This window comes from Etheostoma spectabile, chromosome 5 (assembly GCF_008692095.1).
Source record: "Etheostoma spectabile isolate EspeVRDwgs_2016 chromosome 5, UIUC_Espe_1.0, whole genome shotgun sequence".
Classification (NCBI taxonomy): Eukaryota; Metazoa; Chordata; class Actinopteri; order Perciformes; family Percidae; genus Etheostoma; species Etheostoma spectabile.
The window spans coordinates 52,720-70,763 of record NC_045737.1 but is presented as its reverse complement, the minus strand read 5'-3'; the positions used below and the strand labels follow the sequence as shown (position 1 = coordinate 70,763).

At 42.3% G+C, this 18,044-nt stretch overlaps 1 protein-coding gene across 4 annotated transcripts in view; it reads left to right on the top strand.

The window, feature by feature from the left end:
* The first annotated feature begins 1,061 nt into the window (after positions 1-1,061).
* The window catches only part of LOC116689299 (cytospin-A), a 28,785-nt gene continuing 11,802 nt past the window's right edge, over positions 1,062-18,044 (top strand). Inside the window, exons 1-9 of one of the 4 annotated variants that reach the window (XM_032515794.1) lie at positions 1,062-1,356; positions 8,924-9,088; positions 9,619-9,757; positions 10,261-10,971; positions 11,611-12,557; positions 12,978-13,185; positions 14,537-14,610; positions 15,932-16,107; positions 17,011-17,162. In XM_032515794.1, coding sequence (XP_032371685.1) covers positions 8,963-9,088; positions 9,619-9,757; positions 10,261-10,971; positions 11,611-12,557; positions 12,978-13,185; positions 14,537-14,610; positions 15,932-16,107; positions 17,011-17,162 — 2,533 coding nt within the window. In that variant the 5' untranslated portion in view covers positions 1,062-1,356; positions 8,924-8,962. Of the gene's footprint in view, positions 1,357-8,923; positions 9,089-9,618; positions 9,758-10,260; positions 10,972-11,610; positions 12,558-12,977; positions 13,186-14,536; positions 14,611-15,931; positions 16,108-17,010; positions 17,175-17,495; positions 17,516-17,919; positions 17,998-18,044 lie in introns of those variants that run through there. The other 3 variants (XM_032515793.1, XM_032515795.1, XM_032515796.1) reach the window with 3 other exon arrangements.

Below are 18,044 nucleotides of genomic sequence, written 5' to 3'. Positions count from 1 at the left end.
ATACCGTCATTAAAAAAAAATGCAATGCACTTATATACAGTAGGAGACAAGGAAAATATTAAATAATTTACTTAATGCCTAAAATGCTCATGTGTGGTTGTCATCACGTGACAGTGTGCAGGAGAAAGAGAGATGGTCAGATCATGAGCGGCAGTAAAAGAAAATCAAAGAATGAAAACTTCCAGCATTGTTTGAATTATGAAAGATAAAATTGAAAATTGCCAGCAAGGCGCCAAATCTTAGACAGTCTAGTCCAAGGCAGTGACAGGATCAAAGAAAACTAGAACTAAAGTCACTCACAGATCAGTTATCTTTTCTTCTTTAATGTGGGCAAAACACAAACGCATTTCAGCTAGAAGCCATCATCAGTGTTTGTGATTTCTTACTAAATAGGAAGGTGATTACTTAACTAATTAAAATTGACAGTTTTTGTTCATGTTGAACTAACTTTTAGACTGAGATTTGTTTATTGAGCATGTTGTAGACAGTAGGCCTACTGCTATTGCTGTACTTCCAGGTCTTTTTGAAAAGGGCCCACTCACTTTTCTACTGGCCTGCCCAAAAAAACTTTTTCAGCCTACGCCACTGTATCTAGGCCCTACCTTGTATGTATTCTACTTGATATGTTATGCAAATAATTCAGTGCAGGGCCAGAGAAAACAGTGATCATGCATACCTGTATTGTAAATTTTAAAAAAGTAACACACATTAACTGTGTCGGGGCTTTGGTGGCCTGGGATCCTTGGGAATACCAACCTGTTAATCCAGACATTTCCATTGTATGTTTCCATTTTATCAAAATGTATTTAGGCCTACTGTATGCTTAGTTGGTTATCATTATAGCAAAGAATCCCTGAAACAAAAATGAATAGAAGTTTTCACATCAAATGTGATATGCTGTCCACATAACATAGTCTGATAATAATCAAGGTGTGATAAGAGTATGTGAACGAGTTATCTTAACTTTAGAAGGACTAATCCGCAGAATAGCTCTTGGACCATGCATTGTGCCCTTTTCCTCTACCCTTATTGAAAGTGTTGACTTAGTTGAAGAGAAGCGCTGAAGATTTTTGGCCCAGTGCCAGTAGTTTGGAAACAATAATAAATGGCCGACTAGCTAGATATTTAGACATCCTGGGGGCAGTAGTGTCCCCCCGTACAGAGGGTGATGTTGAGATGATGCAACTAGAGGAGGGGGCAGCAGAAGATCATCCGGCAGCTGCCAGCAGAAAGAAGCTGACATCCGAAACCGATGCTGCCTCCCGTCTGGAGAAGTGAATTAGCGAACTGTTTGCGACCGCAAATGAACACCTTTATCAACGTGTCAAACAGACACATTAGCTAGGAGAACCTCAGGTAGGAATATTGTATCTGGTGTCTGACATAGCGCTGTCTTTTTGCCGGCTATGCTAACATTGTTATCCTAACGATAGCATTAGCAACATTGCCTTTCCCATTGCTTAACGGTAGCCTACTGACAGCTGAGGTAAATTAACTAACTGACTTCAAAGAAACGCGTAAACCTAATCTAAAATTACGTTAAATGCACAGACTTGCATTGTTCGTTTGTTTGTTTTAAATAGCATTAGCTATAATTATTGTTTTAACATCAAAGCACATTTTTGGTCTGCTGTCAAGGTAGAAGAAATCATTTAAACCTATACTATGAATTATTTCAAAATAAGTCGCGATGTCTTTACTTGTAGCACCAGTGTCATTCATAATTGGATATGCGTAAATATAACTGTGATTAACAGAGTTAGCTGAAAGGAGCTTATTTTTCCTGGTAAACGTTAACTGTTTTTGCTGACATTGAATTTGTCACATCTTTTGTTATTCTTTGCAATGGTATTAAATCAATTCTGTTTGGCTGAGTTAACGTTAGCAGGCTACGCTGAACGTCTTGGCAAGACTACCTACAGCTAAATATTTGGAAATAACTTCGGTAATGCTCGGTCTTTAGCGCTTTTGACTTTGTAAACTGAAAGTATCTTTTCACCTGGCTATTCATATCTGCAGTATAAACCACATCTACTCAATATATTCCATATATCTATTCATCTATAATACCTCTGTTTTACTCTGGTTCAAATTATCCTGTCTTTTCGGAGTTTTGTTATTATCGTTTCAGGTGAGGTTGTTGAATGGTTGTGCTTACGTGTCTAGCTCGGTGCTTTTGTTTTGAAAGCCTATGGCCTGACAGGAAGTGAAATTGTTGAGATTCTTTCGTGCCTGACGTTCTAGCTAGCTAACCAGCTAACGTAGTTACCTAGGGTATCTCCATGGTTTTAAGTTGCTATTTGGTCTTTAACATCATAGAATCGACGTATGCTTACTCCATAGAGTGGGATAGTTGTTTTTACCTAAATGGTTTAGTTGGTAAAGTATTTGCTTGTGTTGTTGAATGACAAACTGTTGGGGCTAACGTTAGCCGTGCTGCTGCTAATGTAGCTAGCAAGGTGTAACCAAGAACAATGTAAAATTGCCACCCCCCTGAGAAGAGTCAACAATAAACTCATGTTGCAGCTTGCCAATTCCCTTTGGCTGGCCCAAACGGTATACTATTGCAGAGTTGTAACCCCTGTGTGTATCTGACAGAATCTTCCTCTCTTTCAATTCATTTGAAATCGTCTTTTTTAACCAGAGGTGACTACAGATGTGTCGCAACTCTCCTGGAATAGCTTGGAAACAGCAATATGTCACAGCCCACTCTTTAAATCAATGAATTTCCAGGAGATTGACTCATGAGATATTCCTTCTTTGCCTGCCTGATTGCTTTTAGAAAAATATTTTGGAGAAACTTCTCTGACTTTGAACAAGGGGTTATTAATAAATGTAATGTATTTCCAAGACAATTCCATGTCAGAATCAAAGTCATGCCCAGTTTGGTTAAATTTGATGATTACATTTTTAGTTGTAGTAGGCATGAAAACTCTTCCACAGAGCGTGTTGAAGAAGTGGAAGGTGAATGGGAACTCACAAACACGCCATAGCTCCTTTTATCACTGTGGATGCTTTTGCTTTTACAATACCAGGACAGGTTGATGTTAATGATGTCAAATAGGTTAACAATGACTTGTTACATATTCTTAATTTTAATATTGTAGCATTGATATACTAAAATTACTGAAGTCTACATTATAGAAAATGGCTTGTGTAATTGCAAAGTCTTGTGATTAATAGCGAGGCATATGATTATATAATGAAATTAAAGGTTTGACAGTTTCTGGTCTGTCTCAGACAGACTGGTGCCTGCTTGTCCTTGTACACACAGTCACCCTTTTTGGGGTTTACTTCTTTTTTTTATTTTTTTTTTACTGGAGACGCCGCCGCAGGAAGCTGATGTTTTGGCAAGGAAGTGCCTCCCCGCGGTTAAAGCATGAATAAGGGAGGAGAGCAGGGAAGGGGTATTAATAAGTTACTAGACCACTGCGACCCCCACCTCCTTCTCTTCCCAGACTTAACTTGGCTGTTTCTTCTCCGTCTTCTGTCTCATGTCTCATGCTTTGTTCAGCTGTCTGTAAAGGAACACTACACACACTTGTTCCTTTTGGTCAGCCTTGGATCAGATCCATTGCATTCATTACCACTGAAATCAAATACAGTAGCTCTGTTTAATTAGAATCAGGATAAGTGTTATTGGCTTTTGGCTTATTAAGGAGCAGCTTACGTTCTGCAGCACAGAGCGCCAAATGGCTAAATTGAGTTGAGCTGTTGAATTTTATTGACAACATCCTATCTCTTATTTATTTAATACATAAATTATTAAATATATTTCAATAAATTGAAACATTAAATATTCATATCCTTGTGGCTGCTTATATGTTGTTATTTCTGAATAACAATGCTGCAATCATTCCTCCTCAGAAGATGTATGCAGTTGGCTAATATTTCAGAAAATGTCTGCCGGCGGCAGGTCAACCGGATGGTCTCCGACCTTTTAATATCTGTGTTGTTTATTGAAGAGTGTAGCCATATTTAAACAAGAATCAGTAAGCCCAATGATGTGGAGTCACCAAGAAAATAGTTCTTCAGCATCACAGAAACGGCATTGTTTTTGGACACGGTGTGATTCATCACAGATGTTGGTGCATACTACAGTTGTGCTGTGTGAGAAGAACGACTCTTTTAGACTACATTTTCCAAACTGAGCCCCTCTGACATGCATGCGTGCGTGAGATGCGTGCGTGTGCGTGCGTGTGTGTGTGTGTGTGTGTGTAAATTTATTTTGTGTATTTGAATTCTTTCTTTAGGAATTTCTAAACTGGTACACACACAAACCTTTTTTGCAGTAGTTTTGCAGAGTGAGCGAGTGAAAGAAAAGGCCGCTGCCTCTGCCCCATTTAGCTGCACTTTTGGTCCCCAGCCTTCTCTCCCATGTCTATTCAGATCCAATGAAAAGAGCTAGCAGCTCTCTGTTTCAGACATCTGCTTTGACACGCATTCAGCTATTCAGAAAACTGGCTAGTTGTTGAGTTCACATGTCAGTACTCTGGGAAAAAGGCCTGCCAAACGTACGTTTTATGGATAATTACATGCATACACAGGCAGTACAGAGTTAGGTGGACAAAGATAAGGTTGGGAAGAAATATATACAGAAAAGTTGTTCAGCCTGGTGGCAAATGTCTTTTTTTGACGAGGGCCCGCCTGGGGCCATAACAGAATCATTCACAGAAAATTGTGAATTTAAAAAAGCTATAAAACCGATTCCATAGGGCCCTACATTTTGAAAATATGACTTTGTCTAGGTATCCAACTGAGCCGCCCCACTGTATAACATACAAAAATACAACCCACAATAATTCCCAGTGGCTAAGGCCCGGTGGGGGGCAACTTAGACCCAGTGATGTAGGCTATTCTATAGCAAGAGGAGTGCTATTGATTGCCCTGTATCTTCAGCTGGAGAAGTTATGCTCAGTGGCATACAATATACCCAATATAGTACCCAAAAGGTTTTTTGTTGTAAGAAGACAAGCAAGACTGTAGAAGTGCAGGCAATGGCTGACTAAATGGCCAGGAAAGCTTCCCAGGCAATTATTTACAGCGTCACTGCATATATAATTTAAGATAACTCGTCAACACATAATGTCTAGGTCTGGGTGACATGTAGTGAGATCTGTACAGACATGAGACAGTGCATGTTCTCTAAATACAGCCATGGCGTAAAGCAAACCAAATAAGGTAAGGCTCGTTGGGATGTACGTGGACATAAAAAGGAGCTTAACCCAGAAAAAAACACTGACTGGGGAAAGATGCATGGTGTAAATTTAGAATAAATATTCTAATCATGAATGGTCAATGAGGTTGCAGATGTGAACACTATATGCTTTAAAATATACTCTGAAAGTTGAGTTTGTATTGTAAACCATAAGCCTGCTGTACAGGTCTGTTTCAGTGAATAAAACCTACCTTTGCACCACAGGAGCTGCAGCGTCTAACCAGCTGAGACACATTATTTGCCATTTTCTTCACATGAAGCAGGGAAGATTTTTCTGTTTGGTCTGGTTTGGTTGCAGCACTTTCTAAACTTAGTAAGGAGTAAGCACGTTGTTTTGGACTGAGATGTCGTGTGCTACAATTTGAAAAATATACAATTAAATCCAATCCAATCAAACTCCTCATAAGTCTTCCTCAAGTCTAGTGATGTGTGTTTTCATGGTTTAGTCTCAGCATCTACGTCACTCGAGGCCAAGGTTAAGCTGACAGAAATAATAAGCCGAATAAATACCTTCTCGGCAGAAAAAGATGAATCACTTCAAAGGTCTTGGAGTGCCCTCGAAGTGGAAGATTTGGAGCAGGATGACAGATTTAAAGCACCGTCTGTACCAAGGAAACAGCTGAAATCTATTAGAAAAGTACTTTATTTTTTAATAAAGTGCAGTTGTGGTTCAGTAGCAGGTTAGTTTGGATTGTCTGGAGGTATCAGGAAAAAGAAAGTTGACAAAATGCGGCTCAGATGTGAGCCCCCTGCTCCTGCTGCATCTTAAATATTGATTTCTTTTTGTAGTGTGTATTTATTTAGGTAAGATTCATGGTAATGTTTCACTCTGAACTTGTCTAAACATTTGTGCTCCTGCTGCAATACATTAGTCAGATTCTCATAGCGTTCTTTTTAAAGTCTGATTTACTGCTGCTGATTTTTGATTATATGTATTCCCAGATCCAAACAACAAACTTCTGCTCAGGAAAACAAGAGCTAAGTCAGAGATAGATTGCAGCTGGGTTTCCCATGTACAACAAATAACTTCTTCAGCTCACTTTTTCCTCTCAAGAGCCTTAGTGCAAAAAAGCTCCGAGACGTCCAAATCTGTGCTAAAGTGCTTACTCTTAGTCTCCAGCTGTGTCCCAAATCCCTTTTTCTAGCTATAATGGCATCAAGTCAGGTTCTCTTCAGACCTGGACGCAACGCGTGAATAATGCGGAATAAAGCCTGCTGTGCTTTTACGAGCTTTTGTGATTTGTTTACAGCCATTTTCAGCACCTTGTCCGCTGCCAAATGAACACTGTTTGCAAAATTGTTCCAACGTAATTAATTATAGGGGCTTCATTTGAAATAATTTAAGAGAACATTTTGTATCCCCGGTTATTAATTCAAGACTCATTCTGCAACAATGCAACTCACCAAATTATCCGGGTAGAACTACATCTCACACAAACATGGCACTTAATGATTTCTTGGCAGGGAAAGATGATATTCAGTGCATCAGACCGGTTGCCCAGTAACAAGCTAACAGACATGTTTGCCTCACAAAATAGGACTGCAGTTGTGCTAATTTGAGCTTTTACTTTGATCTGTGAAGGAATCTTACTTTTCCTTTTTTGGCTCTGCTCAATTTTCTACACAGTCCTCGGAAAACTCTGTCTTGCCCATTTTTGTCTGGCAGAGCGGAGTGCAACAACCCCCACACGTCAAACTCTTTATCAGTTTGATCATTGTTGCAGCTGACAGGCATGTCAAACTCTGAACTGACTGAATTATCACAAACAAAAGAGCCATCTAGTGGAGATATTGTTTTGGCCTTTTGAAAGCCTCTATTTCAGTGTAGATTCCTTATCTGGGGTGGTCCACCCCAGCTGTCCTAACAGTAACCAAATGGAAGTGTCCATGTATCATGACGTAAATATAAATAACAATATTTTAAACTGCAAGATCTACAAAAAGTTGTTATTGTAGGGATTGGAGGAACGAGCAGAATTATTTGAACTCTGCCACACGTTTTCCTGTAAGTGCTCGGCTCGCCTTTTTCACAGCAGACATTTTGACTTGTCATAGTAGGAAAAGCACAGCAGAAATTGATAACCTTAACCATTGCTCAGTTCTATCAGGGGTCTGTTTCAGGAAGGAGGTTTAACAAACTCTGAGTCTAACTCTGATCTCTGAGTTGATTTACCCTGAGATGGGAAACTCTGAGTTTTCGGTTCCAGAGCAGCTGATTTGAGTTGGTTACATCAACTCCGAGTAGGTTCACTCAGAGTTAAGTGAGTGTATGTATTTTGTTTAGAAAAGCATCACATCACATCTGCTGTAAAAGAGAGAATTTGCGTGGGAGAAAATTGTTGCTAGAGTATAATGCGTAAGTTCCAATATAGTGTATTAATATCATACTTAATCATTTGTATAATATTGCATTTTGGTTCAATCTTGCGGGCGAAAAAGTCCTAGGCTTACTACTAAACCATCCAAAGAATTATAATTCATAATCTTTTATTTCAAAGGGTTTTACACATCCATTTGTTATGGCTCCCACAGGTTTGTGCCAAGGGAACTCTACAACAACGCTTAAAACACGTTTCAGAGCGAGTCACACTCTTCGGTGCTTTGCTACAGTGGCTTTACCAATATACTACGCATCACCAATGTCATAAATAAAACTTTTTTTGCAAAAATACGTAATGTGACACAAATAATCTGCTGGGATGTAAGAGCATGTCCACAACGGGTGACGTTGTATATTGTTCTCTTCATTAATGAAGCCTCTATTTTTACAGGCTTGTGATAATGTGCAATGTGCCATAGATGCCAAAAAATCTGTGTTTGGTACTGCCAATTTGTTTTGTTTTGTCATCTGTGCAATTAATATTACTATATTACTTTGTGAGAAGAAAAATTGTGGCAGAGAATCAATGCTAAGCTAAAAAATTGTGATTCATATTTTCCCCCCAAATTGTGCAGGCCTATTATGTAGGCTACATAACTGATAGACTGGCAAGACAAGTGGTACCGCTCAAATGGTAGTTATCTGTAAATGAAAATACATCTGTAGTCGGGGCCTCAATATCATCTCCCGACGTACTGTATGTTTAACTCTCTGCAAAGTAAAAACGTTTTATAGTCTGCCTAATAAAGTTAATAAACCAACACGTTTTTTATTAATACAGATAAACGGCGCTATAAATGCTCCTGATACAGACAGAACAAATGAATGAGGAAATGAAAGAGCGCTGTGTCAGAGGGGGGAGACTGAAAGAAGAAAACCTGCTCCCGACCAGGTTAGGTTAACAGGCTCAGTTACCATAGTAACTGACTCTGAGGTTAAGTTACCTCTCTTTCTGAAACGGGCTGGAGTTCCCCCTCTCTCTCAGGTTTGACTAACCTCCCGTTTTGAAACTGAAAACCCAGAGTTTCCCTCATCTCAGGGTTAACTAACTCAGAGTTTTCACTAAACCTGCTTTCTGAAACGGACCCCAAGGGTCTCAGTAAGCTATTTCAGTAAGTCAGCATGCACAGTACCACCTGTGCTTCCCCTACTATTCACATGCTGTGAAAAAGGTCTATTCAATGTGGTCTCAGTGTGTTCCAGTGTTAAGGGAATAGCCTCTGTGGAAAGAATTCCTCTTCCATGGAAAACTGGAGCTATCACTCTGCACACTGACATACATACATTACCTTTCTCTCCTCCTCCCACCCCCACCTTGTGCACAGATTGAGAGCTGTAAATGTATCGGCATCACAGAGCTCAGTATGAAGAAGTCGGTCCGGCCAGCGGCGAGTAAGGTGAGCGGAGATCGAGGGAAGGCAGAGGCCACAGCTACCGCTGGCACCGGGAAGCCTGCACCTAAGACCAGCACCACTGCACCTCTGTCTAAGGTAAGACTCATCCTGTGGTAGACGCTTTGAATTTGATTAGATGTTCTTTTTTGGGAGTGAATTCGTTGATTTATTTGTTGACAGAAGACAAAACATGAACAGACCAGCAAAAAGGTAACAAAGTAAACAAAATGGTGCCTACGGAACGAAAGCTGTTGCTGTCTGTTGTGTGTTGTCTGTGCTGTCTGTCTGTCTGTTGTCTTGTCTGTGTGTGTGTGTGTGTGTGTGTGTGTGTGGTGTGTGTGTGTGTGTGTGTGTGTGTGTGTGTGTGTGTGTGTGTGTGTGTGTGTGTGTGTGTGTGTGTGTGTGTGTGTGGTGTGTGTGTGTGTGTGTGTGTGTGTGTGGTGTGTGTGTGTGTGTGTGTGTGTTTCAATCTGGACAAAGTAGGATGGATGGGCATGAGGGGAATCACAGGATGAATAGAAAAGATATATAGAAGTGAAAGTAAAAGGGGCATATCAAAAATAGTACTAACAATGAATAGGAGTCAGGAGGAGCGCCACCGTTTTTATTTTTTTGTGTGCTTTCAGGTAAAAAGCAATGATGATCTTTTAGCAGCTATGGCCGGAGGAAATCCTGCATCAAGTAATGCCGTCAGCAGGACCAAGAGAACTGCCACCGTTGGGACTAATGCTTGCAGTCTAGACAGCAAGCCAAAGACAACTTCAGGTAATAGTACATGCCTACATATACCCGATTACTCCATTTGATTCTTGCACTATACACGGGTGCTGATTCGCTTTGTATTGTGATTCTATTGCGATTTAACAGTATTGAGTATTGCAATATTCTTTTTTAACAAAACAAAAGTTGAATAATCCACTTCTAGAGACAATAACATCATGAGACATTTCTAATAGCTAATGGTTTTCTAAAAGGAATGCACATCCCAATGTCAGTCAGTCAGTCTGACATTGATTTAATTTGTAAATTTGTATGTTTTTTTCTGCATTTTCTGCTGTTGCTCTGTTTTGCTGGAAACGGATATGATGTAGTGGCTATCGGCGGTACCGTATAAACCGAAAATTTTGAGCTAAGTCATTGGATAAAAAAACAAAAAATTTTGACTGTTGAAAAGAATCACACAATACAGATTACAATACATATGATTTTCAAATAGCTTTTGCCACACCTACTGAAAATGTAAAGATTACTTTATTCTCTCTCACCAGGTACTTCTTTTAAGCGTACAACCGCTTCCATTTCCAAGGAGCCAAATTCGTCACGAGACCGTCTCCGGACCTCCAGGACCTCAGCCAATAAGAAGCAGTTGGTGTCAGGGACCACAGCGGGGGATGTAGCTTCAGGGAAGCGCTCTCGCAGCCACATCCTGGCGGAGTCTGACGGCCGCATGAGCAAGTCTAAATCCGAAGGCCAGATCAGTGATAAGGTGGCTCTGGAGACCAAAGTGAAAGACTTGTTGGGTTTGGCTAAAAGCAAAGATGTGGAGATCCTCCACCTTCGCAGTGAGCTGCGGGACATGAGGGCCCAGCTGGGCTTGGGAGGGAAGGAAGCAGCGCAGCAGGAAGAAGCTGCGGAGGAAGAGGAGGAGGAGGAGGAGGAGGAAGAGAAGAAGCCCCAGGTGTCAGCCATCACAGCAGCTGACGTGGAGTCCACGCTGATTCTCTTACAAGAGCAGAACCACGCCATCAGGGAGGAGCTCAACCTGCTCAAGAGTGAGAACCGCATGCTAAAAGACCGGCTCAACGCGCTGGGCTTCTCTCTGGAGCAGAGGCTCGATGCCTCTGACAAGCTGTTCACCTACGCCTCCCTGAGCCCGGACCTGACAGCAGGTAGTGGGCAGAGTGATGGCGGGGGAACAGGTACGCTGACGTCCTCGGTGGAAGGCTCGGCCCCGGGCTCCTTGGAGGATCTGCTCACAGGTAGGGGTGTTACAGGATACATCGATGTGGATCAATCGATTCAATGATCCACGATCCAATATTACTGATGCAAAGTGAAAATATTGATACATAATGTCTGTAAGGTGCCCCTTTATTTTAGATTCCCACTGTCGCCCCCATGAGGAATTCTTTTATCTTTTAAGATTATTTTTTGGGCATTTTAGGCCTTTATATTCATAGGACAGATGAAGACATGAAAGGGGGAAGAGGGTGGGGGATAACACGTAGCAAAGGGCCGCAAGTCGGATTCGAACCCGCCGCCGCTGTATCAAGGAGTAAACCTCCACATATGGGAGTGCGCTTTACCAGGTGAGCTACCCAGTTATGAAGAATTCTTAGTAATGACAACAAATTGCAAGCGCATTTACATGAAACAAGCCTTCCGTAATCCCACACCATCTCCACCCCTCCTCCACGCAATGCTAGATTCTCTGTGCGCAAAAGACACTGGACAGCACCATTTTCTGAACATAGCCATTACTTTAAGAAAAGTTGTCAATCGCACGCCGCTGAATTGAATGGAATCAAGTTTGTATCTTTAAGATATCAGTAAATATTCTGTCGGTGTCCCAATAATCAATATTATATGGTATGTGATTTACACACCCTTACTGACAGGACACCAGCACGGAGGCTCAGCAGACAACCTGGACAGTGAATCCAGCGAGGTCTACCAGGCTGTCACCTCCAGCGACGATGCTCTGGACGCCCCTTCCGGAGCTTCTTCGTCATCTGAATCAGAGTGCGCCCCCAGCAGGGATCGCTCGCGGCGGGGCAGCAGCGGCAACGCCAGCGAGGTGTCAGTGGCCTGTCTGACGGAGCGCATCCACCAGATGGAGGAGAACCAGCACAGCACCGCCGAGGAGCTCCAGGCCACGCTGCAGGAGCTGGCAGACCTGCAGCAAATCACCCAGGAGCTGAACGGAGAGAACGAGCGGCTGGGCGAAGAGAAGGTCATCCTCATGGACTCCTTGTGCCAACAGAGCGACAAGCTGGAGCTGTATGGGCGACAGATTGAGTATCTGCGCTCTCTGCTGGACGATCATCACATATCGTACGGACTAGAGGAGGACATCAAGAGTGGCCGCTACTTGGAGCTGGAGCAGCGCTACGGAGAATTGGCAGACAACGCCCGCTTTGAGAGAGAACAGCTGCTGGGGGTTCAACAACATCTGTCCAACACACTGAAGATGGCCGAGCAGGACAACGCCGAGGCCCAGGAGATGATCGGAGCGCTAAAAGAGAGGAACCACCAGATGGAGCGCATCATGGAGTCCGAAAGACAGGGTCGAGCCGCCATGGGGGCGGCACTCGAGGAGTACAAGGCAGCGGTGAGCAGTGACCAGGCGGAGCTGAGCCGCTGCAGGACCCAGCTAGACCAGGAGAGGCAGAGGGTTGCCGAGCTGTACTCTCTTCACACCGCAGGGGACAAAAACGACATCTGCCAACTGTTGGAAGGAGTACATCAGGGGAAAGAAGAGGCGGAGGCCAAGGCGGCCAAGTTGCAGAAGGAGCTGGAACAAGCCCGCAGTGAGCTCACTCGGCTGCAGGAGTCTTTCAGTAAGGTTAGTTCAAATTTTTTTAGATTTTGAGATGTATAACCGGAGGACATCTATTTCCTGAAGGAATAAAACGATAATTTGATGCGTTTGACCTTAAAAAAAACCTATTCTAGGCTGCAAGAACACGGATGTAAGCGTTTTTGGGTCACCAAAATGAGTTCCCGTTTATAGTGCAGAGCCAGATTTAATCTTGAAAATGTCACATTCAGCTGTCAGGTCTCCAGAGTCCACCTTTAGTAAGACGTGGTACGCATTCCCACTTAGCACCTAGCCAACGTACCCCTAGACAGAGGATAACTGTGTCGATATGTCTCTATAAATTACTGTATGACACTGTTGGAGCTTTGTTGCACATTAAGTCCGCTAACTACTTCATGGCTTGTTATAGAAATAAAGGATAGCCCTCTTCCTATGTGTGTGCAGCTGGACAGGGAGTACAGAGACTTCCAGGAGCAGGTGCAGCAGCAGATGGCCGAGCAGGAGCGCGTGCTGGAGAAGCAGCGTGCGGAGCTGCAGGAGAAAGACACTGAAATCGCAGACATGAAGGAAACCATCTTTGAGCTGGAGGATGAGGTGGAGCAGCACCGAGCTCTCAAGCTCCACGACAACCTCATCATCACAGACCTGGAGAGTAAGTGGGCTGGACAGAACAGTGTAAACTCATTGTACAAGTCAGACTTTGACTGGCTAGTAGGTTTATATACCTATTTGAACAGGCTGTCTCACATTGCCAGACCTGTCTCTACTGTGGAGTGCTGTGGAGTAAGGGCTGGCTTTATGTTTCGTTTGTTTCGTTTTTATTTCACACGTCATCACTGTACAGTCAAACAAAATTCCATGAGGCACAACAATCATATACAGGACGCATGAAATGGGGAACCCCAAATAAGCTACTAAAAGCTTTTCAGAGGAAACAATAAACATACAATAATTAACAAAACTCCAAAACTCAATTTACCATGGACGAACAAAACAAACAAAACCCAAACAACAAATAAATAATCCCAGCACAAATTGTAGCATTTACAAAATGATCAACAATGTGAAGAAAGTAATTTTTCCTTGACACGTTTTTTAAAGATGGAGACAGATTGCAACAATTTTAAGTTTTCCTCAAGCTCGTTCCAATTCTGCGGTCCCCTACAAACTATACTCAGGCTCGTACATTTTAACCGACGTTTTTTACCAGTAATTCAGTATTTTCCCCTTGTATCATAAGTGTACAGGGGACAACTGATTGGGACAAGCTCACATAACCGGCCGTTTAACCTGTGAACAACCTGGAACATCATGCAGGCATTTTGATATACGTTATGTTCAGTGAGCCTCAATAATCCAAGACGATGAAATACCACACATACATTCTAGGATAGGAGTATAGAACGCTCTGGGTTGTTTGCATTTCTATAAACCAATCATAATCATCTTGGCCGGCACCAAGTTTTTGGATACAGAGTCATTTGCATACAGGATTTGCAGCTAAAAAGAAAACATCACATAATACTAAATTAAGTTAACAGAGTTATCTAGAGTAACGTCCGCTATTTAAATAAGCTGGTTACATAGTTAAAGTGAATTTGCTCTCAACAGTTTATTGCCATGTGTACTTTGTCTAGAGCAATCCACTCCGGTCCCCACCAATCGGTCCCAAATGTCCCAGTTAAATAGTAAATTACGCAAACATATTCTTTGTCATTCAATCCTTTTCCTAAAGAATTTTCCTTTCATGTTCAGTGCGTAATGTTAGCTTAGTAGCTCCAAGGGTGTTCTTGTTTTGCAGGGGCAAAGCCTTGTCAGCCTTATCCTGGCAACGTACTTCCGTTGATCCCGACTGTGAAACCAAAACCAACATCTACTGTATTAAGCTATCCATTGCCATAATAATCCCATTATCAAGTGTTTGTCAAACTCTTAGTCTGAATCTTCAGCATAACTGTTGTAAAATGTGTGTTAGACCAACATGTATTTGCTTCCTATTTCAGACTCTCTGAAGAAGCTGCAGGACCAGAAGCACGACATGGAAAGAGAGATTAAGATTCTGCACCGCAGGCTGAGGGTAAGAGTGCAGCAAGGGGGCAGTGAGCTATGTGAGGACCAGGACAGACTGGGATAGACTAGGGTCAAATAAAATTTGCATACAGCTCTTTGTTACCTTCGCCAAGGAGGTAATGTTTTTGGTTTGCTTGTTGGCAGGATCAGAGAAAAAACACTGAGCTGATTTTTATGAAACTTGGTGGAAGAGTGTAGCATGGGCCAAGGAAGAACCCATTACATTTTAAAGCAGATTTGAATCATGGGGTGGATACACAATATATCCAGTGCAGCGGAGGATGGTCTGGCTAGTTCATACAGCATTCCAGGATGGGAGAAAAACGTGCTCTGGTTTATTGGCATTTCTTTAAACCAATGACAATCGTCATGGTGGGACTAGGTGCCCGCACAGGGCCCCGGTGCTGCTGCAAAATAGCCTCGGGAATAGAACTTGTTTTGGTAGAATGTGTATGTTTAAAAGTTGTTTTAGTCGTGCAACCAAAATCTCATATTGGACAGATAGTCTAGCTAGCTGTCTGGATTTACCCTGCAGAGATCTGAGGAGCAGTTAATCATAGTCCTAATAAATCCATCGGAGTTTGAAATTCAAACACAAAAAAAGTGGAAGGTAACGGACATTGGCCTTAAAAGACATAAGGTTAAATTTACGGAGGCAACAGAGCAATCCCGGAAATGAAACGTCGTGGATATAGACTAGGTGTACATTGATATTGCACATGAGAGTTATGATATGTGTGGTCTACTTGGAGTGTTGATTATAAAGTCTTGACAGCAGCAGGAAGGACAAACTGCAGTGTTTCTCCTTCACACCATGCAGGGCAAGCAGCCTGTCGCTGAAGGATCTTTTTAGGGCTGTCAGTGTCCTTAGTCTATATCCTTTGTGTTCCACTTCTGGGAATGCTCCGGTGCTGCAGGACATTTCACCAGATGCATGTATTATCTGTTTCCTTCATTGTGTTAAAATTTTAAATTTGGTGGATTTCTGAGGACTATGACTCCTCAGATGTCTGCATGTTAAACTGAGACAGCTAGCTAGGCAATCTGTCCAATCTGAGTTTTCTCTTGAATGACTATTTTACAGAAGCTCTGTACAGAATTTAGCACCGCCCCTGATGATTCTGATTGGTTAAAAGAAATGCCATTAAACCAGAGCTCCCATCCTCGAATGCTATGTGGAGTAGCCAGACCCTTCTTAAGGGTGCTTTGGAGGAAGCTCTGGCAAAGTGAGACTAGAGTGTCCTGTATGGGGTGGGACATGTTGTCCATCAGGGATGATTGCTTAGCCATCATTCTCCTTTCTCCCACCATCTGCGTGTGTGGTGTAGGAGGAGTCAATGGAGTGGCGTCAGTTCCAGGCCGATCTGCAGACAGCTGTTGTCATTGCTAATGACATCAAGTCTGAAGCACAGGAGGAGATCGGGGACTTGCGGCGCCGGCTGCAGGAAACCCAGGAGAAGAACGAGAAGCTGTGCAAGGAGCTGGACGAGGTCAAGAGCCGCAAGTAAGAGCCGCAGAAAGCTGCAGAGAGATGTTTAGAAGAGCTGCAGCGGTCACGCTGACATCGTCTGTCTTATGTTTGTAAACAAAACGAGGGTAGATTAAAGTTTGCTTATTTAAATTATGATTCTGGGTGCTCAGTAGCAGGGTAGCATTCATTTATCGTTGGTGACAGCCCACAGTCACAGAACAAATGATTTATTTTCAATGACAATTTCAGCATAAATGTCCCTACAACATGATATAAGCCCCTGAATAATTGTCCCATTCTCAAACCATATTTACTCATTTTAAATGCACACAATATTCCGTCTTTTTCCCTTCTTCCAAAAAGACAATTTTCCGACTTAGCTGTTTACCTGACTAATGAAAATGGATGTTCCACTAATATTCCCGTTTACATGCAGCTGTGCAAAAGTTTTCCACCGGCGGCAGATTGTGTGAACACAGCCTCCGTATTTCATTCCTTAAACCACCTTCTTGAAAATTTGGGCGTTTCAATGTTTGTTGATATCCTAAAAAACCTGTTGATATCCAATTTTCTTTCATAAATTCATTCTTTTGAGCATGCATATCGCAGCCCTGCAAACTGTTTGGTTTGTGTACAAAAAACCATAGCAACACTGAACACACAAATCTGTAGGCCATAAACAGGCAGGGGCCGTAAACTGCAGTAAATCCCCCGTTTGAGACGCATATTCGAAATTCAGAAAAAAAAGGCCTTATTCTGAATATCCAAATGGAATATGATGACCTGTATCTAAATATATTGTATTAGATATATAATGCATCTAATATTGTCATGTTTGGAATAATAGTTGAATATTAATGTGTTAATGTAGAAATTGAGGAGCTCTGAGGGTGCATACTGAGTAGTATACTGAGTAGAGTACTGTGTGTTTCCCAGGCAGGATGAGGAGAGAGGCCGAGTGTATAACTACATGAATGCAGTGGAGAGGGACCTGGCTGCTCTCAGGCAGGGAATGGGTCTCAGCCGGCGATCCTCCACCTCCTCAGAGCCCTCGCCGACCGTCAAAACACTCATCAAAAGCTTCGACAGTGCGTCACAAGGTGCTACACAATAACAATATGCTCCACTTCCCTCACTTTTTAAAAACTTTCCCTTTTCCCTTACCACCTTTCCCACTTACCGTCCTCACATAACATTTATACATAATAGTCTGTTCTAGGCTTGACACAGTCATAACATGAGGGGAGTGTATTTGGTTACCCGTGCAGAGCAGGTCTGAAAATGAGCTGTATGTTTCGGTTCTTTCCACTCCTAACTTAGGTCCACCCTCCAATGGCAGTGCCTCTGTGACTCCAAACAGCCTCGGCTGCTCCGCTGCCACGCACCCCCCTCAGCCCAGTCCCATGAAGACGCCACAGCAGCTGCTGTTTCACCCATACAGGTACAGGAAGAAAGGCTTTGGATGGATATGTTTCTATGGTGTTACCTTACCAGTTTATTTTGTAGTGATCTGTTAGGAAAAGATCTTATTGGCTTTATTGACTTCACTAGACTTCATAAAAGCCACCCAAGGCATTTCATGAGGATTGACATGGAAGGAAAGGAAAATGTACTATCAAAAAAATAACATGATTTAAAAGACATGAAATTAGTTACATACTAATTTTAAATCATATTAAGTTAGAGGGAATGGAGTACAATTTAGTTTGTAACAATTACAAGGTTTTAACCAAGCTGGATCAAAACTCTTGACTCTAAAGAAGAAGAAAAAAGACGGAGAGAAAATGTTCTTTAGTGTATGATAATTGCAAAAGTGTTTATTTTGCCGTTTCAGAGACATCCGTATCGGCTCTATGTCAGCAGCCAAGCCGCTCTCCTCCCTGAGCGACAAGAGGCCCAGCTACACAGACATCACCATGCCAGGTGAGGCACCAGCCCCAGGGATCATTCAATACATTCTATGTTGTATT